Raw genomic sequence first — 25,419 nt, 5'->3', positions numbered from 1 at the left:
TTTCTAAATTATTAGATTGAAAAAATCTATTTTCATAGAATATCTCATGGTGTTCTCAGGGCTGTTGTTGTTGTTTTAACCCACTTTGGGAAATACTAGCATACTTTGTTGACTTTTGTTCTTGACCTTAAATCAGTCAAATTAATATTGGGATTAGCTAGTTGACTGCTTCAGAGATCTGGCAATGATATAACAAAAATGAAAAATCAGCACATTTTCAATAAACCTTCCCAATGTCTATATTGTAACTTTAAAAGTGTGGAAGTCAGCCATGAGAGCATTCTCCCTGGGACAGGGCAATGGCTACCATATTAAGACCTCTAAAGATTGGCTGAAGAGGGAGCCATGGGGCCATGGGTTGCCTTCACTTTCGAGAATTTGCAGACCAGGCATTAAGAACTACAAGAATTAAGAGGAGGGAATGAGTCTCTTCTCTGACCAGTGAGAAGTCTAGGCAAGAGGTGATTAGGGCCTCCATTCGGGTAGTGGCAGTAAAAAGGGACATCATGAAGACCTGATGGAACTTGGTCACCAACAAGACTAGCCTTCTTTGGCTGGATCATCACCTGGGAACCATTCTGAATCCATATCAGCTCAGCTTTTTGCTAAAGTTGCATCTATTTTCTTTGCTGTCTCCCAGGATCCCAACACATAGCTTGAGTTGAATATTTTGTAGTTCATACAGACCAGGGGTTGGCAACCCTTTTCTGTAAAAGGCTAGATAGTAAATATTTTAGGCTTTGTGGGCCATACAGGTTCTGTTACAACAACTCTGCCATTGTAGTGTGAAAACAGCCATAGATAATCTATAAGCTAACCAAATGGGTGTGGCAGTGTTCTAAGAAAACTTTATTTACAAAAAACAAGTGGTGGGTCAGGTTTGGTTTGCCGGCCATAGTTTGCCACCTGATTTAGAAGTGAAGCCTCCTTCCAGCTAAATACAAAAGTTTGCATTCATTTTCATACCTCTCAGCTTGTTTCATTTGCCAACAGTAATCGCCTTCTCATTTGGAAATTCTTCTCTTGGCTTCTGTTTCCATGAGGTGATACTGTGTTCTGGTTCTGCAATCTCTGAACATTCCATCTTTCTCTTTGGCTGGCTCTTCTTGCACAACCTCCCCCACCCAATCCATGTCCTGGGCTCAGTCCTTAACCCTTAGTTCTTCATCATCAGGGCATCGACTTTCACCTCTGTCCTGGGGATTCCAAAATCACCATCTCCAGCCTATTTCCATCTTGAGCTCTTTACCTATCTCAGAACTTGTACGCTGCAATGTTTATATCACATGATCTTCTGTTGGATTGACTCTATCTTGAATTATTTAATAGTTATTGTACATCCAATTACACTACATGCCACAGTAAGGCATTTGGATTCTGTCCCTTAGGCAATGAGTTAGTGATGCTTCTATGGAGCTCAGGCAATACCATCAGCAAGAAAAGGAACAGTCTGTACCCAAGGACCAATGGTTCCTTTCTCCAGTGAAAAATGGACCAGGATGAGATGTTACCTTTAGGTCATTGTTAGAAAGGGGCAGAGTGGGTGTTTGTACCTCTAGTCAATGGATGTTTCTCAGTCACAACAGAATGCTCAACTTTGTATACAACAAAGTAAGGACAGAAGGGAAATGGAATGGGGGTGGGGAAACTGAGATGCCCTTTTCTGCCTCACCCCCTGCCACCAATGGCAGAAGGATACACAGAGGTTTGGGTATGAATAGCTGCTACTACCATTACTATGAGGGCCAAAGACTCACTAGGTTTGCCTCAGGAGCCTTCACAAACATCACAGCTATTCCTGATACCACTGCTCTATTTCAGGCTGTCATCATCTCCCTTCAAGGCCAAAACTTCTCAAGGTATGTGTGAATTGGGTGACAAGTGTACTGAGATCCTGAGCCCCTCAGCTTCCAGATCGGGTACCTCTGGCCACGAGCTGCCTCATCTGTTTATTCTAGTATGCCATACAAATCATGGTATTTTCTGTGATATGGAAAAGGTGAGGACACACTTACTTCAGGACCTCCAATAGCCACCTGATTGTCCTCCCTGCCTCCAGTCTCTACCCATTTCTCTCCACTTTGTTTCCTGCTGTCTGAGTCACGTTCTAAAATACGACTCTCCCTGTCACTTAAAATCTTAAATAGCTCATCACCTAAAAACCACTGCTTTCAAATGTCACACAAAGCCCTTCATGACCTGGACTCAATTTATAGCTCTAAGCATATCTGTCATTAACTGCCTGCACCCTCCTCTCATCACGATTTCTCATCTTATGCAACAGCAATGACATATCATTTACAATTTGCCAGAGATGCCATGTTCTTGTACCCCTTCATACCTTAACCTATGCTAGTCTCTCCAGTTGAAATGCTCCTGTGCCCCACTCTGTCCACACATTGGCTAGATGGCTCATGGACAGTAGTGCCTATGGAGAGATGCAGTCATTCATCCCAGAACAGGCCCAACACATTTCTGGACATCATGGCACTTATAATCTAGCAGGAAATAAGACATAAACCAAATAATCATAGAAATGAACAGGACTGCAAGGTGTGATAAGCACTATGGAGGAAACGTACAGAGAGCTATCAGAACATAGAATGTCCTGGATCCGTGTGTGGGTAGGTGGGTGTGAATGTGCACATGTGTGACTAATTTGGTTTCAAAAGCTGGAGAAAGATTCTCTGAGGAAATGGCATTGGCTGATAAATAGAATGAGAAACCATTTAACCAAAATACAGGCTGACTGCTGGATGACTGATGGACAATCTGAGGACCAGTTGGCTGCAGGGCAGTCTGACCCACTGATGCCCTGGCTCACAAGCTGGTTGTAGGACAGGAAGAATACCTGACAGCCTAACAGCCTGACATCCTGACCGGTTAAGCTGTCTGACTGACTGGTCTGCTGGCTAATGGACAAATTGGAGGCTAAGTGACTAACTGGCCGATTGACTTAACTTTCCGACTTCAACTTTCCCTCTTATTTCTTAACCCAATATAGCCCAATGTTAGTAATAAAGCAGCATGAAAGCAAAATCCTGTGCACAGAGAGGGCCAAGCACATTCCCAGCTGACTTAGCACAGTATATCAGGAACCTCTCTTCTGTATCCCTGCACAGCCAAATGGGCCACAGCACGGGGCAAATGCAGCTTGTAAAAGGAACATAGATGTACTTTTTGCCAGTAGGGGTAAAAATCAAATCAAAGGCAGGCAAGCGAGGAGGTTGGATAGATTTTCTTAGAAACCTTCAAAACCAACATTTTCTTTTAAATATGATTTTAATGATCATGCTGTCTAATGTAATGCTTGTCCCTACAGAATGCACTAGAGCAATAAAGCTCAAACATGAGAATAGGAGACACACTGGGTCACAAGAAATCCCTTGGGACATTCCTTTGATGGCTTCTTTTCTCCCCTTGTGTGCTTCTGTGGTAATGGGGTATGGTAATGGCCCAGAGCTGTCTCAGTCCCAGACTGCTGTCTCTTGAAGAAAGATATTTGCACACTACCTCATATGCCCTCCTCTAGGAGCACATAAGCTGAGTGAAAACTGTAACTAAATATGTCCAGGCCATTTTCAAATGGAGAAGGAGAAAAGGAGAATGGAGTCAGAGGCATGGCCGGCCATGAGAGGGTACAGTAGGGATTAGTTTGGCATGCTCTAGCCCCATCTCCATCCTGGGGTGCTCTGGGAGCCCGAAGGTACCTAGCACTTTGGGATGTCAGTTAAGGAGGGGATTGGTCCTGGAGTAACCTCAGCTCGCCCTAGCATCCCTGAAAACAGGAAAAGAATGGGAATCCAAAGGCCTGGAGGGACAGGGGTACAAGATTATATTCCTTGACCTCACAGCACTGGGAAAGGCTAATTGGGCAAAGCCAGCCAATTTGGGGGCAAGGTATAAAAACACTTTAAGGCAGTGGTTCTCAGGTCATATGTACATCAGAATTGTCTTTAAAAACCTATATACCCCAGCCTCACCCCCAGACATTCTGGTTTAAATGGTCTGAGAGGAAGGGCTCTGGTATCCAGTGGTTTTTAAATCTCCACACATGATTCTACTATGCATCCAGAGCTGAGAACTACTGCTTTAAGTGAATAATCTTAGTTTCACCAGGCCCTTCCAAAATATTCCCAAAGTGGCATATCTAGGAGGAAGTGGGCCAAGTCTGATTTCTAACTTCCATGCTCCTTGTTAAGGAAATTCAGACAGTCTTTCTTCATGTACCCTCTGCAGTGGTGTGCTGGTAAACATTTAACAACTAGTTCTCAAAGGTTCTGATTTTTAGTGTTTGACAATTTCCCTAGTGTACATACTCCCACCATGGCCACTTTCAAGTTATCAATGAGAGAATGCTGAACCCAGAGTTGGAAGAGATGTACCCAACTGGCTCTTAAGCAACTGCGTGAGCAGCCTATAGCATGACACTGATCCCAAAGATAGACTCCTACTAAGACCAAGTAAACTATTCTCCAGTAAGGAGCTGCCAAATCCTTCCAATTGTGCAGATATACGGGGAGAGGCACCGCTCAGTAACTACAGACACTGATGATATCAAGTACCTCCAGGAAGCTTCCTTAATCCTCCAGCCAGAATTAATTTTGCTCTCCTCTGTACACCGACATACTCTTGGTACCTAGCCTATGGTAACTCCTTTGGTATGCCATTAGGTGACGAACTTCTTTCTCTTCAACAAGACAGTACGCTTCTTGAGGGAAAGAATGTTTTTCCAGGTTTCTTCTTTTTCTTTTTTTTTAATCTTTGTCTCTCTCAGTGGGTTTAGCATGATTCCTAGCAACAGTAAGTCCATACTAAATGATATAGTGGTGGGAGGAAAAAAGGAAGAGTGAGAGAGAAAAAAGATCTGGGTTTCCATTTGACAGCCAATTTATATGAGAAAGGTATAAATACTGCCCTGTTCATTTCATAGGGAACTGACATGTAACTACTGGTGCACACAGCAGACATCTCTGATTACAAATGCATCAGATTTTATGTAACCAAAGTTGGGTGTGAGCAGAACATTTATCAATCAAATCATATCTTTAATGAGAGCCTCCTACTTGAAGGAATCTCTCTATATATTCATTTCCTGTTGCTTCTGTACAAATGAACATATACCTGGTGGCTTAAACAATATACATCTATTATTTTTAGTTCTGGAGGTCAGAAGTCTAAAATGAGTCTCACTGAACTAAAATCAAGGATAGGCAGGGCTGCATCCCTTCTGCCTTCTGGAAGCTCTAGTGAACAATGGGCTTTCTTGCCTTTAGCTTTAAAAGGCAACCCGCATTCCTTGCCTCATGGTCCCTTCTGCTATCTTCAAAGCCAGCAAGGTCAGTCTGAGTCCTTCTCACACTGCAGTGATCTGACTTTCTCTTCTGCCTCTCTCTTCCACTTATAAGGACCCTTGTGATTACACTGGGTACACCTGGATATTCCAGGTTAATTTCCCTATTTTAAAGTCAGCTGATTAGCAATCTTACTTCCATCTGCAACCTTAATTCCTCCCTGCCATGTAACATACCATATTCATAGGTTATGGGAATTAGGGCATTGGCATCTTTGGGGGGCTATGATTCTGCCTACTGCACATAACTCTTTCTACAAAGTAGAAACAATATAATGTAAAGTGAATAATTCTCCTGTGGTTTTTCATATGTATTTTAGTGGTTGCTTAAAGGAGAGCATACCTGAACTATCTGCCACCTGATGGTTGCATCGTCTAGGCAAAATGCAACCTTCTCCTAGCCCCCTTCATTCACCAACAAGATCTGTTTATCACTTAACATAGTCTCTCGCGTCTCCACCCACCCATGATGTGGACTCTCTGTGTGCTGCATGCATAGTGCCGTTCTTCAGTGCACCTGAGCTACGTGCAGCAGGTAATTAGTTAGGTACAATAGATGTGTGTATTGTATGTGCAGGAGAGGAATGTGTATAGGAATGTGCATGTACACTCTTAATGATTCGACATGTTTTGCATTCATTCTTTCTTTTTCATTACCACTGCTGTCCCTCCAGCTCAGGCTCTGCCCTTATCACTTTACCCCTGCAGTAGCACCATGATCCCCTCCTCACATCCCTGGGTTTTACATTAGCCTTGCCCCCATCCATGGGGCACACTGGTCCAAATCAGCTTTCATCCTATCACTCCTCTGCTCCATGGCCTACAATGGATTCCCATTATTCTACTGCATTGAATCTAAATTCCTCGGACTGGTCTTCAAAGCTTATAACCAGTTTGTTCTGCCCACCCCCAATCTCCCCAATCTCTTTTCTTGTTATTCCCGTCTATGTGCTGCAGCCAAGCAACTATGCTTATCGACTTGCACATATGGCTTGCTTATTTCCGTGCTTGCTCTCTGCCTGTGAATACATGCTACTTCTCTCTGCTAATCTATGCCTATCTCTTCAAGATCCATCTTAACACTCTCTTGTGGGAAGCCAGTTCTGGTTAACCCCTTCCTGTTCTTTTGTTCCATGTTCCACACTATACTTATCTACAAAATTACTTGCTATTAACTTTATTGTTGTTTTGAGTTTTAAAAAATAACAGGTTTCATTTCTTGAATACTTATAATGTGTCAGGCAGTGTGCTAAGACATTCAACATACATTTTCTCATTTAATCTTGAATGAGAAACTTTTCAGATAGGCACTCTATTTTTCAGTTGAGGAAATCAGTGCTCAGATTAAGTTACTTTTTCAAGGCCACACAGCTAGGAAGTAGTAAAGCCGAGATTTGAACCTGGTCTGACTACAGAGTTCTATACATGTTCTGATGTTGTGTTTTAAAGCAGGTCATATGTCTTGGTGAGTTTAGGTCTTCCCAGTAAGAGTGTAGCCCCTCCAGGGCAGCATTCATGCTCACAACTGTGGTTGGATCAGCCCTAGAAATGAGAATAGTACTCCTTACTCAAGCAACACCCCACTGACCATGCTCTGCCTATTCCGCCCAGAGCACTGGACCCAGAGGTAAGCAGTTCTCAAACCTGGCTGTACTACAGAATCACCCAGGGAACTGAAAAATAAATAAATCCTAATGCCCAAGTTGTACCCTGATCAATTAAATCACAATCTCTGTGAGTAGGACCTAGGCATCTTTATTTTCCAAAAGCTCTCAAGAAAATTTAATTGTGCAGCCAATGTTGAGAATCACTCATACGACAAAGAAGAAGATTCAGTTGAAAAAGTTATTTCTCTGTTTTAAATTTGTTTTTATTTCTCAGGAAGCTTCATCTCCTCTGCATGTCTGTCTTTCCTCCCCCTTCCCTACCTACACATTTGGCTTTTTACCCAAAACACCTGAGAAGGGCAGCAATCATTGGCTGAGGAAGTGGTCACAAGCCAATTAAATATCAACTCTAGGTAGGTTCCTAAACCAATGGCAATCCTGTGAAAACACAGGTGGAAAAATTAACATATTAAAGCTTTCTGGATTTCACAAAAACAAAAATAAAGTAAATAATTTGCTCTTTTAGAAACAGCAAACTGTCCATCTCTTAATCTGCTAACATTTCCCCTTGGGAAATCTTTTAAGGAAGAAAAGTTGCACCTCCTCTAATAGCTTTCACCAGCTGGCAGGCCTGCCTCCCACCCACAGTGGTCACTGGGTGTTCAAACAGGAGAGCTATGGAGGGGGTGGCTGGCCATAGCTGTCAGGCTCTCCACAGGCGACAGCTTCTTGCCAGTCTGAAGGAGCTAATCTATGGGAAATGTTCTAAAGTTCTGAAAGAGGTGGACTCCGGGAGGTGAAATGGGGACTAGGCTCTACCTCTTCACTCTCTCCTTGGTTCTGTCCACATACTCAGACATCCCCTTCTCCATGATCCCAAGTGGGTGTGCCTATGGCAGGGCTCCCCAAATGGTGTACACATATACCTTTAGCCTCTGGGGCAGCCAGGCAGGGGTGCCAGAGTCTCTGGGGCTGGTCCATTTACCCCAGTATTCCACAAGAATGTAATTTCCTATGTGTGCTACGACACAAGAAAGATAGGGAAGTGATGGCCTAAGGGTAGCTCCAAGTTCTCCGGTTCCCTTGCTCTCTGCTAAAGACCTCTTATGGGTTGATTTGATACTCCCTAGCTTTCTCTAAACTGGCTGACCTTAATATGTGGTCAAGATGCCATGTCCTACAAGGTTGAGATAGGAAAGAAAGATGAGCCCAAAGGGGCTCAGGGTCTGAACCACTTCAGAATAACTGAACCTCACCTGACAGGCTCAAACTCTTTCTCTTTAATTCTTCCTTTGTTCCCAAGGCCTGTCCCTGGGGAGAAGTAGGCTCCAAAGCCAGTCTTACCTTGGCATCCATGATGCTGGTCTCCACCCGGGCCACGCCCTGGTTCTCCCGAAATAGCTGGATCTTGCTGATCTTGCTGAACTCGGACAGCACAGTGGTGAGGTTGGTTTTGAGGTCAATAACATGGCTGATGCCGTGACGGGGTCCTACCAGGAGAGTAGTGGCTGACTGCTTCTCACCCTGGTGCCCAAGTGTGGTGGGCAGCATTCACGGGAAAAAAAAGGCAGAGGAGGTGGGGGAGGAGGCAGGAGGAGGGAACAGAAAACAGGCATTGGACCAGTTCTTCTGGGAGGCCTGGAAGCATCTGGGGCTCAGTGCCAGGGCAGGAGGACAACTTTCAGGGGAAAATGGCCTGGGATTCTCCTGTTCTCAGGTCAAGGTCCTGGATCATTGGTCCAAATGGACACCTTAGCCTCAGCAGCAGGTTGAATGAAGTGGGAAGCAGCAGGGCTGGTTCCAGCAAAATCATGAAGTAGGTGAGGTTTGTTTCAGTGCCTTTATAGCATCCTCTTCCTATTAAGCTCCAAGGACTTTCCATTTGTTTCTGCGGACCACTTAAGGCCTCCACCCAGTGCTCTGCTTGAACAGGTGGCATCTTGTGTTTTCTCTTTATCACCCCTGCCCCCTGCCCCGTCAATGACTAACAGCCACTCAAACATGTACTTCTCACCAGGTGCCAAAAGTTAAACTGACAAAGTTAAACTAACTCTGCCTAAGGTATTAAGGGTTGACTGTTCAATGGCGGGATGAGAGGGGGTCTCTCTCCCTAAGAAGATCTTTGCTCTTTGATAGGCACTACAGCAGTCTTAACCTAAAGGAATGGCCTATAAGAATTTCAGCAATGGCAAGGGTGTGGGGGTAAGATGGAGGGAGGGGGCAGTAGGCTTTCAGCAATCCTCAAATCCTAGTATGTGAATGGCTACCTTTGTGCCTGATGGACTGAATTCATTTAAGTGGTCCCGACAGGCTCCTTGGTGCCCTCTGTGGGCCTATTCCCTGGTATTAGCATCACCCTGAGGAACCTCTTCCATCTGCTATACTTTGATAAGCAGCTTTCCATCGGTGTGCCCTGCCAGCATGAGCATGACAGCACGTTTCCGAGAGCATGACAAGCACCTGGATCCAGTCAGCAAGATGATTTGAATTTCCTTTCACCATAACTCACTAGGGTAAACTAGCCTGGGGCACAGTCTTAGGTGGGACCAGGAATACCCCACTCCTGAAAAGGGTGTTGCTGCAGTAGATGCTCTGGGCAGGCAGGGGGAAGTATGCTGACTCAGGAAGCCTGGGGTGGGAGGCTGTGGGGGTATAAGGAAGGGAAATTAAACAGGATAGGGGTCAGCAAACTCTGGCCCATGGGCAAATCTGGCCCACCACCAGTTTTTATACAGCCCATGAAATAAGAATGGCTTTTACACTTTAAAATGGTTGGGAAAAAAAATCAAAAGAACCATATTTTATGACATGTGAAAATCACATGAAATTCAAATTTCAGTGTCCATAAAGAGATATTGGAACACAGTCACACACATTTGTTTATATATTGTCTACAGCTGCTTTCATGTTACAATGGCAGGGCTGAGTATTTGTGACATGTGCATAGCCAGCCTACAAAACTTAAAATATTTACTATCCGGCCCTTTATGGAAAAAGTTTGCCAACCCCTGAAATTGAGGAAAGGGGACACAAAAGGGTCATGAAGAGGTACTAAAAACAAATATGGCCTCCTACTTAACCATTTTATCAGAGGTGGGACTAGAGAGGGGAGAAGGAGAAGAATGAGGAAGAGGAGGGAAGGCCTTTAGAAATATTTGCTAAGAGAGAATGCCCCCCTAAAGCTCTAATGGAGTCCCTTCTGCCCTCCACCCAAGGACAGTGCACACAGAGGGCTCCCTTCCCCCCAATCCCACTGCCCTCACTGACCAGGCCCACAGTGTTGAACAAAACACCAGTGAAGGTCGGAAGTTCATTCAGAATTCGAAGATACTGGAGCTTTGCCTGAATTGCAGAGCCCTGTGGAAACAACCCACCCAGAAATATGAGAAACTTGAGACACACAAAAGCAAACTTCCTGTTTTCTCAGGAAGGAGTGTCATCATCTTAGGACAGGCACTAGTCAGCAAGCCACACTGTGGGAGTGTGAGGAGACCTTCAGAGAAACTGTAGGAAGGTTCTGGTTTGGCCAGCTCTGCCTCTAGCATTCTAAACCCTCCTGCTTCCTCCAAAGCCTCATTACAATGAATCTATCTTAATTGAGTTAACTCCAATTCCTTTCCTCAACTGTGACACCTCATCACATCTAAACCTGTCTCCTGAGATCCTCTATAGCCACTAGGTACTGGCCATCCCCAACCAGGGGTCCCCCTTAATACCTTTAATCTTGAACGCCCCCAAGTCCCAAGTCTGCTCTTCCTTTGGCATTCCCTCATAGGAAAATCTCTATTAGTGGTAGCAGTATCCCCTGGGCATTCCAGCTAGAAATCTGAGTCACACTGGACTCCTCCCTCATCCTCTTTCCTGAGAAGGCCATCGGTTACCAAATCATCTTGATTCCACCTCCTAACTGTCTCTCCAACCTATACACCCTTCTTCTCTAGCCCAATGGTCCTTGCCTTGATGTCCCCCATCTGTGACTTCACTACTAACACTCCTTTCCTTCAACCCTTCCACACTGCTTAGTGAGAGCATCCTAAAACATAAGCTTAATCACATCAGCTGCCTGCTTAAACCCTTCAATGGCTCCCGGCTGCCTACAGGGTGAAATATAACTCCTTTCCATAGCACACAAGACACTCTATGAATTGGCTCCTGCCAACCTCTCTCCATCCTTCTCTCTAGACCCCACCCTCCACCACACTACAGGTGTGTTCCTTGAACTTTCTCTCCTGGCTTATGCTGAACTATTTGCATTTCTTTCCATGTACTACATTCTCTCATAACCCTGGGCCTTTGAAAACACCTGGGAGAGTCTTCCTCTCTGCAACTCACCTAGACAAACTCTTATCTGTCAGTCAAGACCCGGCTCTGGCCTCAAATACCTTTTCCACTCCCCTCAGGCTGTGCTGGGCGTTCCTTCTGTATGCTTCCAGAGCACCCATACCTATTGCACTGTGCTGTGACTGACTGTCATGTTTCCCCACTAGCCTGTGACTGACTCAAAGAGGAAGACCAGGCCTTCTTTATCTTTGTATCTCTAGCCCAAACACTGGGGAGCCTCAAAAAAATGTTTGCCGAGGAGATGGTTGGGAGTACTGATGTTTTCCTCTGGGAAGAAAACAATCTGATTAAATATGCACAGCAAGGTAGGAATAGCTTAACTCTCTGGGATAACTTGCATCTTAAAAGAGAAGTTAGTTGGTAATGCAAGGAATCTGGAATGGGTAGAATATATGAGGTGATTGTGTCCTGTATCTACATCTGCATGCTGATTCCAGTGGCTCTCAACACTGACCTGCCTTTGGGGCAAAAGCAGACTGAGCTTTACAAGCTGCCTGCAGGGCTGGGAAGCAGGGAGTGGGAGTTCCTCAGAGGGCACCTAAGAAAGTGCTGGAGAGCACAGCAATGACCTGAACCCTCCACTCTGCCAGTCACCCATTCTTCAGGTAAGGTCTTGTCTCATTGGGCTGGACTTTTATCTCAGAATTCCCTGTCCCAGGACTGATGAATTAGAAAGCTAGTGAGTAATAGAGTAGTCATGTCCATGGAAAACATGTGCTGTCCACATGACAGGGTGGCAGGTGCTCAGCCAACACTTGCTAAGTGGGTGAAATGACCTGAGAATTTTCTCCTCCTACATCTTGGTCCCTTTGCTTTGAAGACCCTGGGCTCTCTCAGTGGTTGGCCACTGAGGTGTCTCTGGGGGAAGCTCAAGTTTTGGGAAAAGCCCTCTCTGCAATTGTCCCCTATATCTGGCCAAGCTGGATGTGTACCCAAGTCGAAAACAGCGGGGAGCTTCTGGAGAAGAGCAGACATGCAGGAGCACCCATTGCCACTAGTGTCTGAGTAGGGTTCTCAATGGCCTACTCTGGGTACCTTGGTGCCACTGGAAGGATGTGTTTGGTGGGCCTTCAGTTGCTGAGAGAGAGATTTCCGGAAGTTCTTTTCTTTGATGCCCTGCAGGAGGGAGGGGGGGAGAAAGGGTTCCAGGCCCCATTCCTTCCTGAAAGCAGAAGAAAAGTAAGAAATTAGTGAGATAGACAAACTGGGGCAGATAAAGGAAGGTGGTAAGACAGAAACCAAATGAATCTGAGAAGCAGAGGTAGAGGAATAGAGCCTGGGAGAAAGAAAAAGAGAAAGAGCGATGGGCACAGGAGAATTACATTGGGCACAGTTCCCTAGAAGAAGCAATAGCTCAAGTACATCATGGTTTAGGTGTGAGAAACTCCAATTCTCACTCCCATCCCAAAGCTACATTCCTGAAAAGCACAGCAAAGCTCAAACATTGCACCTTTTCTCTACACAGCTTTAGAAGGGCCCCCATCCCAAGGGCCCGAGCACAACTCACTCCACATTCTTGAGTGAAATCTTCTGACTAGGTCGAGTGGCTGAAACAGTGATATAGATATGGAGGGCAGCAAGGCCTAAAAGCATCTCCGGCTTGGGGTCCATTCCAAAGCGTTCCCGGATAACATCATTCCGACTCTGCGAGAGAGGGCAGTCCAAATCTGTCAGTTAAAGGAGACATTTTTCCCCATCCCACCTCCATCTACTCTCTTCCATCCCAGAAAAGGATACTGGTGTCAGTCCTCATAGATAAAGAGGAAGAGGAAAGTTCTGCCTTTGGGGAAGGGGTAACAAGATGAACCTTGGGTCTCAGAGACACTATTCACTTCATTCAGTAGATATTGGACAGCCTCCTTTTCAGTGAAAGGTTTGCAGAGTGGCAAGGCACAAGTGGGCAGAAGTGCAAAAGTGAGACATGGCATCACTCCCATTTTTCTGTTATAAGAGATCCTCCCTGCCTTTTCTTGAGGACCTATACTCATCCCCTAGCCATACAGGGTTCCTCTACTAGGTCAAATGGGAACAAAGGAAGAGAGAAATTTGGAGGGGCTCTCTATAGGGCTCTGGCCCAAAAACCCAGGATGAGAGATGATTTGCAGAGATGGGGCAAATATTCTGTACCTTGGGATCTGAAGGTCAAAAGCAGTAGTAAGTCAGTCTTCCTTATACTATCCTAAAAGGGGTCCCCTAGAGTTACTGGCCAAGGGCATGATGACAGTCCCAAAACCCAGAGGGTCAGATTCCCAGCTATCAATGATTCAGCCTGAGTTAGACCAGTTGCCCATTGTATTGAGGTGGAACCAGGAGGAGCTAAGGGATTAGAGAGCCATGGCGGTATCACTACACATAGGAGAAAGTGGAAGAGGAATGTTTCATCAATTATCATCTATGTAAAAAATCCAATGGAATCTAAAAAAAAAAAAATAACTACTAGAACTAATGAGTTAGTTAGGTTGCAGGATATAAGATCAATATACAAAAACTAATTGTATTTCCACATGCTTGCAACAGGCAAAAATCAAAATTAAAAATCAAAACCAATTATCATAGCATCACAAATATGAAATAATTAGGGAAAAATCTGTCAAAATATGTGAAAGACCTGTACACTGAAAACTAGAAACATTGCTGAGAAAAAATAGTCTTAAATAAATGTAAAAATACATTATGTTCATGGGTTTGAAGACTCAATATTATTAAGATGTCGATTCTCCCCAAATAAATCTATAGATTCAACACAATCCCAACCAGAATGACAGCAGGTTTTTGGTAGAAATTAATAAGCAAATTCACATGAAAATGCAAAGGACCCAGAATGGTCAAAACACCTTTGAAAAAGAACAAAGTTGGAAGACAAACACTACCGGATTTAAGACTTATTATAAAGCTATCATAGCCAAAAAAGTGTGATGTTGGCATAAAGATAAGACGGGTAGATCAAATAGAAGAGAGAGTTCAGAAACAGAATCACACATATATAGACAACTGATTTCCGACAAAAATGAAAAGGCAATTAATTCAGTGGAGAAAGGATAGTCTTTTCAACAAATGGTGCTGAAAAACTGTATATCCATATGCAAATACCCACAAACTTCGATCAATACTTTGTGCCACATATAAAAGTTAACTCAAAATGGATCACAGACCTACAAGTAAAGCTTAAAATGATAAAACTTTTAGAAAAAAAAATAGGATAAAATCTTTGTGACCTTGGGTTAGGCAAAGAGTTCTTAGATATGACACCACAAGCACAATCCATAAAATAATAAATCGACAAATTGAACTTCATCGAAATTCAAATTTTTGCTCTATGAAAGACATTGTTTAGAGACTGAAAAGACAAGCCTGGGAGAAAATAACTGCAAATAACAAATCCAACAAACAACTTGTATCCGGAACATATAAGTAACTCTTAAAACTTGGTAACAAGAAAACTAAAAACCCTAATAAAAAAGTGGGCGAAAATTTGAAAAGATACTTCACCAAAAAAGATGCAGATGGCAAATAGGCACATGAATGGATGTTTACCATCATTAGTCATTAGGGAAACTCAAATGAAAACTACAGTGAAATACCACTGAACACTATTAGAATGACTAAAATAAAAACAAAATACTGACAATACCAAGTGCTGATGAGGATGTGGAGAAACTGGGACTCTCATTTATGGCTGGTGGGAATGTAAAGTGGTACAGCCGCTTTGGAAAACGGTATTGTAGTTTCTTTAGGAAATTAAAGAAAGACCTATTAGATGATAAACTATTCTATTCTTAGGTATTTACCCGAGGGAAGAGAAAGTATATGTCATACAAACACTTCTACATGAATGTTCATAGAAGCTTTTCTTGTAGTAGTCAAAACCTGGAAACAACCCAAAAGTCCATCAGCAGGTGAACTGACAAAACACATTCTGGTACATTCATACCATGGAATACTACTCAACAATAAAAAGGAACGGACTACTGATACATGCAACATGGATAGATCTCAAAATCATTATGTCGAGTGAAAGAAGCCAGACAAAAATAAGTGTACATACTGCATGATTTCATTTATATAAAACACTTGAAGATTCAAACTAATCTATAGTGACGGAGAGCAATCAGTGGTTGCCTAGAAATGGGATGAATTACAAAGGAGCCTGAGGAAACCTTTGGGGGTGATGGATATGTTCAATATCTTGATTGTGGTGATACTTTCATGGGTATAAACATATGTCGAAGTTATCAAATTGTACATTTTAAATATGTGTAGTTTGTTATGTGTCAATTCGACCTCAATAAAGCTGTTCAATATAAAAAAAAGAAGGAATAGTCAATAATATTATAATTATGTATAGTGTCAAATGGGTATTAGACTTATCAGGTGAGCACTTTATGAAGTATAGAAATCTCTAATCACTATGTTGTACATCTGAAACTAATATAATATTGTATGTAATATTTTTCAACTATATTATATTTTCAACTATAACTGAAAAATAAATTTTGAAAATAATCTAAAAAAAAAAGATTTTAAAAAAGGAAGAAGGAATACAGCTGAATTCCATATCATCACAAAGAGGAGAGAGAGGGTGGACATGTTTTGTCACCAAATTCCAAAATATTTGAACCAAAATGATCCCTGGAAGCTTGAATGAAGAATTGTAGGGCAAATAAAATGAGAACTTAACTTATAAAATTCACAGAAGAAGCACAACTCATTGTCCCCTAGAATGCTGGTAAAGGAATCTGAGGCTGTTTGAGAAATGTTCCTAACATTTTAGGTTGTCAGAAGGGGCAGCAAGGACAACCACAGTGTCTCATAGCACATATCCAGGTGTAACCATCAGAGACATCATCAGAGATGAGTTTTGAGGGTTTTATTTATCCTCTCATCAAGCATTCCGTATGTCCTATGGGCACCTAAAACTCAACACATCCCCAAAGGCACTCATCTTTTCCCAAAACCCATTCCAGTACCTATATTCCTTAACTTGGGCAAGGATACCGCTTCTACCAATCATTGAGTTAAAGCTCATCGATTCTACCTTTTAAATATCTCTTGAATCCCACCCCATCCCCTCCATCACTGCCCCGATTCCAGCCCCCATCATTTCTCCTCTGGATAACTGCAATAGCTCCCTAGCTGGTGTACTTCCTTAGTCTTATGCAGCCTGTCAAAATCACTCATCCATCAACATTTCTGTATCCACACCCTACAGCAGGATTTCTTTAGCTGCACATTAGAATCACATGAGGAATTAATGGAAAAATGTCAATGTTCGGATCCCATTCTCATAGATTTTGATTTATTTGGTCTTGGGTAGGACAGGATATTTTTTTCCCCAAAGCTTCCCGGGTAATTTTAATGTGTAACTAGGGTTAAGACCCACTGCCCTAAGGCACTAGTTCTCAAACTCCTTCAGGCATCAGAATTCCCTAGAAAGCTTGTTAAAACAGATTGCTGGGCCCCACCTACAGAGTTTCTGATTCAGTAGGACTAGGCTGGGGCTCAAGAATTAGCATTTCCAACAAGTTTCAGGTTGATGCTGCTGCTGTTGGTCCAGGGACACTTTGAGAACCACTGCTCTAAATCATTTTAAAGCTTGTGCTTGCCATGGCCTATCAAACCCTTCACTATCTGCTTCCTTTCTTTCCTATTTCATTTCCTATTGCTCCTTACCTCACGTTCCTCACTCAAGCCATAATAAATTACTTGCAGCTTTCTCATATCATGCTGTTTCTTGCCACCAAAACTTTGTAGATCCAAGACCTTTTGCCTAGATTGTTCCCCTTCCACCACATCTCTGGATACAGCAAACATCTACTCATCCTTCAAGGCTAAGAGCATACATGTGTCACTTCCTCTGTGAAGCTTTTACTATCCCCTTCCTATGGAGAGTTGGCAAACAGCTTCCTGGGTGCCCCTACTGACACTGTACCTTGACATTATCTTAGTGCCTGTTACACTATCTTATATTTATTTGTCCACATATCTATAAGCTCTAGTGTGTCAGACAGTTCTTTGTTCACCCTAATTGATAGCACCATGCACAAGGCCTGGCCCAGAGTAAGCACTCAGCAAATGTCCCTGGATGGACTGAATTGGAAATCATTTCCTTACTAGAGCTAGGCATTGGGGGTTGGGACCCCCTGTTATCCAAATGGACTTGTTAAACCTTGGGATCCTGTTATGGTTCCAAAGATACTGGTATTGCTTGCTCCTGAAAATTAATGAGATCTGTCTAGACAAACAGAGAGGACTTTGAGCTACAGCCAGCTCAGGCCACCAGAACCAACTTGGCTATGGCTTACAATGGTAGCAGAAAAGAAAAGGGCCTTCAGAGCTACCTGGAAGTTGGAAAAAACTTATATTGTGATAGCCGAACAGCCTGCCTGCTTGTTTGTCCATTGGTCTGTCTATCTGTGCACCCCCAATCAGACTCTACCTGGATGTACAGGTACTCGAAAGCAGCAGGATCTCGACGCAGCAGCTCCACGGGGTCTTTGGGAAAGAAGCTTATTCGGAAGAGGCATTTCATTCCTTGATAGTGTGTCCTCTGCACCACCTGAATCCCAGGGATGAGAGGTTGGAGTCAAAGAGATCTGGGAATCAATGGCTGTGCTAGTGGAAGCCAGCTCAATGTGTCCTCAAGGTGAGGCTTAGGGTAGAGCAAGGGTGCTGTTTACCACTCTGTCTCCCTCCTGGCCAATTCCAATTACCCCTAGAGAAAAGTGATGAGGAGCAAGGTCTTTTCTGCCCTTCTGACACGAGTGACTACAGTTTTTGAATCACTTATCCAGGACATGGCCTTTATCAACAACTGGGTCTAACACCTAAGGTACTAGGTAGGAAGAAAGGGCTCCTGGGAACTTCTCTGACTCTTCTTCCTGTGGGGCTAGGGTCTTTACCTTGAAAGGGGTTCAACCTCAAGCAGAAGAAGTTGTTGACTAGAAGCTAAATCAAAGATTCAAAATCCTATTCGGAGGTATAGATAAACAAGTTGGCAATATATCAGTAACTGCTGAAGCTGGCATGGGTAATAAGGATTCCTTATATAATCCTTCTACTCTTTTTGTATATTTGAGATATTTTTGGCAATAAAAAGTTTAAAATCCTATTCAGAACAAGAGACCAATAGGATTCAAAAGACTTCTTGAGGGGTGGAGAGGCCCTAAGGCGTCACTCCAAGCAGGACACCCACAACTTTCCCTTCATAGGTAGGAACCTGTTAGTCCCTGGATTGCATTTGGATTGCATTTTTTCTTTCCAAAATCCTTTCATTTTTTGTGTGATTTTTGGATTTAGTTTTATTTCCATTTAGGCATTTCTTCTCAACCTCCCCTCTTCAACTCCTTCCCTCCCTCTTTGGGAATATTGACTGGTGCTGGTTGCCGCTCTAGCTCTTCCTGGTGCTTCACCATTGGTGAAACACCATCCAGAAAATCTGAATTTCCCCAGCCTATTTCCATGTGGCAAAGGCTAGAATGATAAGACATTTTCTCCTACTCTGCCTTGGAAGTAGGTATGGGTGACATGCTGCACTTTCTTGGTCCTGCTCAGTCCATTCCCACACTTATCCTGGCCTCGCTGATCTCACTAGACTCTACATGCTGATCCTTCCATTACAGCCTTCATCTGAAGGCCACCTTTCCTCTCAGAGGCAGAAAAGTCTAATGGAGATAGCTTCCAGGAGACAGGAGAGTTGACACTGTTCTTTTAGCTCAGCATTCTAGGATCTGTGACCAAAAGACCAAGACAAACAATCTTCGTGCCCTTTTTAGGTCACAAGGGACATCACCAAAAGCCCTCTGGAGGTGGGTAGTACAAACCTCGATTGAGACCTGTGACTCCTGGGAGTTGGCTGAGCATATAATTATGAATTTTCCAGAAAGAGAGTATGTAGGGTCCTCTTCTCTAGTAGAGGCCAAATGCAAAGCTATCAAGCCAGGATAAAAGAGTTACTTACATAAGCCAGGGGCTGCTTGTCCTGGAGAAGCAGGAACTTATGGTTCTGTTCTGGCCCAACATACTCAAGGACAAGAGCAAAGTGCTCAATGTACCTCAGGGAAAGACGGTCCTGTAATGTCATCATCACATCCTGTGGAAGAGAAAAGAGCCTTGAGAGGGAGATCCATTCAAGCACTAAGCTACCCTAAGCACCAAACATGGGAGAGCAGGACTGAATACAAAGAATCATAATCCTGGGGAGAAGGCTAAGACAGAAACACCAGCCTTTATTGTGGCCCAGGCAATGTGCTCCAGGATGAGGAGAGTGATGCATGAGTGCTATTCAGAGGAGTGGGCCCTGATGAATACCAAAGATACACAGTGGGTGGGGAGGAGTATTTATGAACTTGGCCTGGCCAGGCATATAGCTGAGAAGATCAAGGCTGGACCTCCTTTCCTCTCTCTCTCCTTCCTTTCCTGAGTGCTTACTAAATACCAAGCACTGTGCTGGTTCTTCTCCCACCTTCTCAAGTAAGTCAGAATGTTCGCTCTGATTTGTCCATCAACTCTTTATTTAGGAATTAACAAAAGCAAAAGCCACAATTATATGATTAAAAGTAGACTATTTCTGGATTCAAAATCTAAATCGAATGACTTGAGTTACTGGCAAAATGTTCATTTTTGATCGTAGCTGGCTTTTAGAGATAATCAATTTAGCAACTTGAAAAATGTGTCGGCGCAGAGAAACTACGTCACTTCTTCATAAATCTGATTACTTCTGGGCTCTGTCTGCTCTTCTGCCCTACTTTTAATATTAGGGTATCTGGAAACCTACCTGTGGGGGCTGCCCATACGTCAATTTGACACTTCTGCTATCTATTTGTTGTGACTTTGGCCTACACTGTGCTCCAGTGTTTGTGTTTGTGGAGTCAGCATTGCTCAGCTTCCAAAGGCAGGGAAGAAGCAGGCTTGGGAATGTGAAGCTCCCTTATGGCTAGGGCTGCCAAACAACCCCCTCAGTGAACATGAAAAGATGTTGAGCCATTCAAATGTTCAGCTGGAAATTGGTGGGTACTTGAGAATATCTCTTTGTATTATCTAAGTAGTCACAGAGGGACCAGTGTTGTTGGAGCTCTGGCAGGAACAAATGAGGTTTTCTTTGCAGTTCAGCTGCATTGGGATTGTGGACAGCCAAGCCAATGACTGCCAACTGGTGTTACAACTGTAACGGCCCCTGTGCCAGGCTGTCAATTCACCCAGGTAACTCTGTGGGACAAGTGGCTTGGCAGCCTGTCCAACTTCCAAAGAATAGCCAGTGCACCCTCCCTGAAGTCAGGATGAGATCGCAAGCCAGGGGACACTGCTCTCCTAGAAGGCTGGGGCTACCTGGAAGCAACAATGGTGGTGATGTCGTGAGGTAGGAGAATACTTGGAGAAAGCTCCAAGGCAAAAGAGAAGAGTAAAGACTCTAGTCTGAGGATAGATCTACAAGGGACATACTGACTCATGAATAAGCACCAAGGAGGATTCTGACAGAGAGATATCCACATTTGCAGGAGGGGCCTTTGGACTCCCCTGGGTTGCCTAGTTCCATTTCAATGCCCCTCCCATAGACTGAGACATTCAACAGACAAGAGACAATCCCAGGTACCTGAAGGAGTGTGTTTTGATCGTAGGTCCCAGGGGGGCCCACCCAGGCATAAGCCTTCCAAAGAAACTCTCGGTTCAATCGACACAGGATAGGCCCAATGTTTTGCAACTTGGGTGCTACTGGCACTTTGGGTAGGACAATTCTTCATAATTCAGGGACTGCTCAAATTCGTACAGGACACTTCACACCTCTGACCTTGAGACACTAAATGCACACCGAACTATGGAGATGACCTGAAATAGCTTCAGACTTTCCCAAAAGTTGTCTGGTAGGGGACAGTGCCAACCCTGGCTGAAAACCACTGGCAAGGCCAATTCTGAACACCTGATAATTCCTCGTAGGGAAAGTTTCCTAGCCCAGGGGTTTCTTGGCCCCAGCATGGGTACCTCAGGACAGCTATGGGTCAAGGTAGGTTTTCTGGGCAGGTGCTGTAGTCACTCAGCAGTCTGGACAGCCTTGGTATCATAAAACCATTCATTCTGGAAATGACATCTTCTTACTGGAGAGAGTCCAGAAGAAGCAGGAATGGATATTTCTATCCCAGAGTAGAGATGAACCTGGGGGTTAATTGTATTATTGCCTCTCCTCTTCAGGACTAAGGGAATTGTTACAACTTTTAGACACCTGGCTGAGCCATTCAGAATCACAGCTTGGAAATCGCTCTTCCTGTGAAAGGAATAGTCAAAGGGGCTGTTGCTGGACTTTTCAAATCTTGGTTCAGTGCTTAAGCTATGCTTGTAAGAAGCAAGGCATGGCTAAGCTAATCTCCCAAGAGATTGTGTTTGTTGATTTCTGTGTTTAAACTTGCGTAGGTGTTATTGTATCAATATAAATCATTTTTGCTTTATAAGTGGTTTAATGATCTCTCTCTTTAGCCCCTAAGATTCTTGAAGGACACAATGTAACACCTACACAAAGCAATTTACAAGTAGATGTATGTGCAACACGTGCATGCACACACATATACTCATGCATGCACATGTACATGTGTGGCATGCACACATACACATTTACAATACTCGCACACAGGTGGGCATGCAAATTTCCCCCACCACCCTCATCCGAAGGCTGTGTTTTTGTAGCTTGGTGCTCACAGCAGCAGGAACACAAAGGCCACCTTGCTCTGGCAGTGAGCAGCTCTGTGTAGACTCAAAGGAACCCAGGGACCAGCAGCTGTGTGTGCTCCAGAGAGGGCAATGCTGACCTGCGAGAAGAAACTCTGTATGTACCTTAACTGTGGTCCGGCCATCAAATGTGAATGACTTGATTTGCCCATTTTCTAAGAAAACCTTCAGGACGTTGGGGATGAGCAGAAGAGCTTCTTTCTTCATCATTTTCTGGGAACAGGCAGTGGGGAAAGGACAAGGAGAGGGGCTCATTTAGAATGATAAGAGACGCCAAGGAAGGGTGTAGAAAGGAAGAAAAAGGAGTGAGTCAAGGAGACAGAAAGCCAAAGATATTGAAGGACAAAGAAACAGAGGAAAGAGCAGTTCAATAATGTTACATGGAGACCAGAACCAAATTCTCCAAGACATTGGGCCATATCAAAAGTTCACCATTTCATGTCACGATGCACCTGCATTCTACTGTGGCTTAAAGCTCCACAACTTGGAGTTGTGCTTGGTCCATAGAGACTACAACACACTGAAGGGCTGATGGGAGGCCTCCTTAGAAGCCCACCTCATTCATGTGCTCCTATGTCATGACACCTCTCTTTCCACCAGGCCCTTCACACATCAAGATCACTTTCATATACATGCTTTTGCTCTGCCATTCCCTCTCCCCTGTGGCATCTTAGGTCCTTTCTGACCTGGATCCTGCCAACTTCCCCAGAATCATATCTTGCCATTCCAAGTACCCATGCTGTTCTTTCATGCCTCCAGACCTCTGGCAAGTCATCATTCAGGGACTATCTCACTCTCTACAAGATACTTAGCATCTCTGACTCTAAGACACTAAATGCCAATAGCATACTAAACCACGGGGATGACCCAAAACACCCTCAGACATTTCCAAATGTTCTTTGAGAGTGGACACTATTGACGCTGATTGAGAACCACTGGCAAAGCTCATTTTTGAACACCTGCTATAACTCCTTACCAAAAGTTGTCCTGGTCCAGGTGTTTATTTATAGAGTGGTGCATGTTAAATTCTCAATAAATATTTGTTAAATAAAGACTATTCCCTTTGCCTTCCTTCTTCCCTCCTTGGCAAACTCCTACTTATCCTTCAAAAGCCAGTTTAAATATGAGTTCTGTAAAGCCTTGTCCAATATTATCAGGTACATGGACCTGGTGTTCCCATGTGTTCCTGTAGCAGCTTATATATACCTCTTTCAGAGCTCTTCTCATAGTTTGACAAATGTTTGTCTTTCACAATCAAATAGTGAACTCAGAGCACAATAATTATGTTCTACTCAATCTTTGTAGTCCTAACATTGAGCAGAGTTCCTGGCACACAGTTGGTGCTCAATAAATGGCTGTGGAATATCTTAGTGGTAAGCGTTTAATATGTGCTTACTTGAATGATTATACTCATCAGGAGAATCCAACCATTTCCCCAGGCTAAGATCATCAGTTCTATAGGAACTGAAAAGCTGCATAAGATGGCAAGATTCCTTAATTCAGTGGGTATTCATTGAGCCTTTACTATATGCCCAGCACTATGCTAAGCCCCATGAGGGCTATGGCAAAAAGGGGGGCTTGGTCTAGTCTTACATTCTTGTTGTAGTGACCTGGCACATACACGCATGCTTGCACACATATACCTAGCCCTCACCCAGAGGAATGCATTAGAGAATAATTATAAAAACAAAACAAATCGACAGGTATAAGAGTTAAGGTTTCCTAGATGAAGTGAACTGAATTTTGATTTTGAAGGAGATGGTGGGTATGGACTATTAAAAAAGCCAGAAGAGAATGGTCTAGATCTAGGGACTGTCACAGACAAAATATGCAAACGTGAACAAGCAAGTCCCTCCTGGGTTAGGGTGTGCTTCGTGGTGGTGGGGAGCCAAAAGTCAAGCCATGGTAGAAAGTCATGAGATATAGAGTTGGAAAACTCTATATGTGTGACTCCCTGGTTCTTTCCCTAAACCCCAGATACCTCATTCTCGCCAAGGCCAGAGGCCCTGGATCCCCAGACTGATAACAGAGGTGGTAGGTTTTATTTAGCACACTGGGTTGGACTCACATAATTACTTAATTGATTTTGCTTTAAAATAGAGTTGGCCAGGAACACCTACAGGATTTATTTTTGCTCTCACTGCTTAATAAAGCCCTGGAACACAAAGGGAAAGTGATGAGAGGACAGCCTGGAGTCACCTGGGCCTGGACTCCCCCAGGTCCCAACCAATGGTGTGGCTGCTATGGTGCACATTGGTGGTGGTGGCAGGGTGCTGCTGTGGCATCAAGTAATTAATTTCCTGAGCACAACTAGAGTGGAAAGATTGATATATGTCTCCTTCCCGGCAGAGTCTCATGCCTGATGGCCTGTCAAGAAGTGAAAGAAGTTACCTGACAGGGAGGTCCTAGCTACTCTGGGGCATTTGCATTCAGACTGGTCTGGGGTGGGGGGTTCATTCTGTCTAGCTACAGCTGGCTGAGACATATGGAGAGGGAAGTCATGATGGAGGAAGGGGAGAGTGGAAGGGAGAGGAAGAAAGGGGAGAAAAAAGGAGAGGAAGAAGGAAAGGGAGAGGAAGGGAGCAAGTTCCTCACTGGGTGGCCTGGCCTTGGTTGATTACTCTGTAATGCTGAGATGGGATTGGTTGTACCTGTCCGTACTTTCCAAATTCAAGTCACATTTCCTCTGGATTTTCAAAGGCTCAGGACATAAAGGTCACCTTAGTGACTTGGACTTCAGGGTCTACTTCACTCTGATCTATAGGGACTCCATATTGCTCCCTTTCCTCTCTACTCACCAACTCCACTTCTCTTCAACCTCTTCTGCCAGGACTGATGTGAAGCCCAACCACCAATTATTCAGACAGCTTGTCAGTGAGTGGGGCCCTGTAGTCCCTTGGGTTTTGCAATCTTCCTAGAACAGGGATAGAGGAGGGCCTGGGCTGAGTTTGAAAGTGAGAGTCAGGGATATGGAGATGGAAGACACCAGTGTCCCCTATCCCTTCTGAGTGGCCCTGCCTCAAGAAACTATAAAAGTATCTAGCACCCCATTGACTTCCCTGCTCAGGCTGAACCTACTAGCTTCTCTCAACTGTAGCTGTGCCTCAGTACATAATGCCATGGGCTTCCCAAGAGCCTATCCCATGACAGCCTGCAAAAGCACACAGGTGTCTGGTAGCTCTAGCTAACCCCTCCCCACCCCCACCAGATATCACCAACTTCTACAGATTCCTGTGGGACTCTGGCTATAATCCATGACTTCTTACCACACATCTTTCTGCTCTCCATCCACCATTTCTCATTTCCTTATCTGGAGCAGACAGCTTAACTCATGTGAACCCCACAAAGCACTGAGAAAGACTGCTGGCTGGCCATGACCCCAAATTGGCTGGTACATGGCATGGG

General features: G+C 44.0%; 1 protein-coding gene across 1 annotated transcript in view; it reads right to left on the bottom strand.

The window, feature by feature from the left end:
- The window catches only part of FRMPD3 (FERM and PDZ domain containing 3), a 69,491-nt gene that overhangs the window by 18,786 nt on the left and 25,286 nt on the right, over window positions 1-25,419 (bottom strand). The window contains exons 5-12 of the mRNA XM_023534144.1: window positions 24,156-24,169; window positions 22,120-22,264; window positions 19,259-19,390; window positions 17,738-17,857; window positions 12,809-12,945; window positions 12,337-12,463; window positions 10,228-10,317; window positions 8,305-8,484 (exon numbers count right to left, since the gene is read on the bottom strand). Of these exons, the coding sequence (XP_023389912.1) occupies window positions 8,305-8,484; window positions 10,228-10,317; window positions 12,337-12,463; window positions 12,809-12,945; window positions 17,738-17,857; window positions 19,259-19,390; window positions 22,120-22,264; window positions 24,156-24,169 (945 nt within the window). The remainder of the gene's footprint in view (window positions 1-8,304; window positions 8,485-10,227; window positions 10,318-12,336; window positions 12,464-12,808; window positions 12,946-17,737; window positions 17,858-19,258; window positions 19,391-22,119; window positions 22,265-24,155; window positions 24,170-25,419) is intronic.

This window comes from Pteropus vampyrus, unplaced genomic scaffold (genome assembly GCF_000151845.1).
Source record: "Pteropus vampyrus isolate Shadow unplaced genomic scaffold, Pvam_2.0 Scaffold120, whole genome shotgun sequence".
NCBI lineage: Eukaryota > Metazoa > Chordata > Mammalia > Chiroptera > Pteropodidae > Pteropus > Pteropus vampyrus.
Note: the sequence above shows the minus strand (reverse complement) of the source record. Positions and strands in the feature narration are given on the sequence as shown.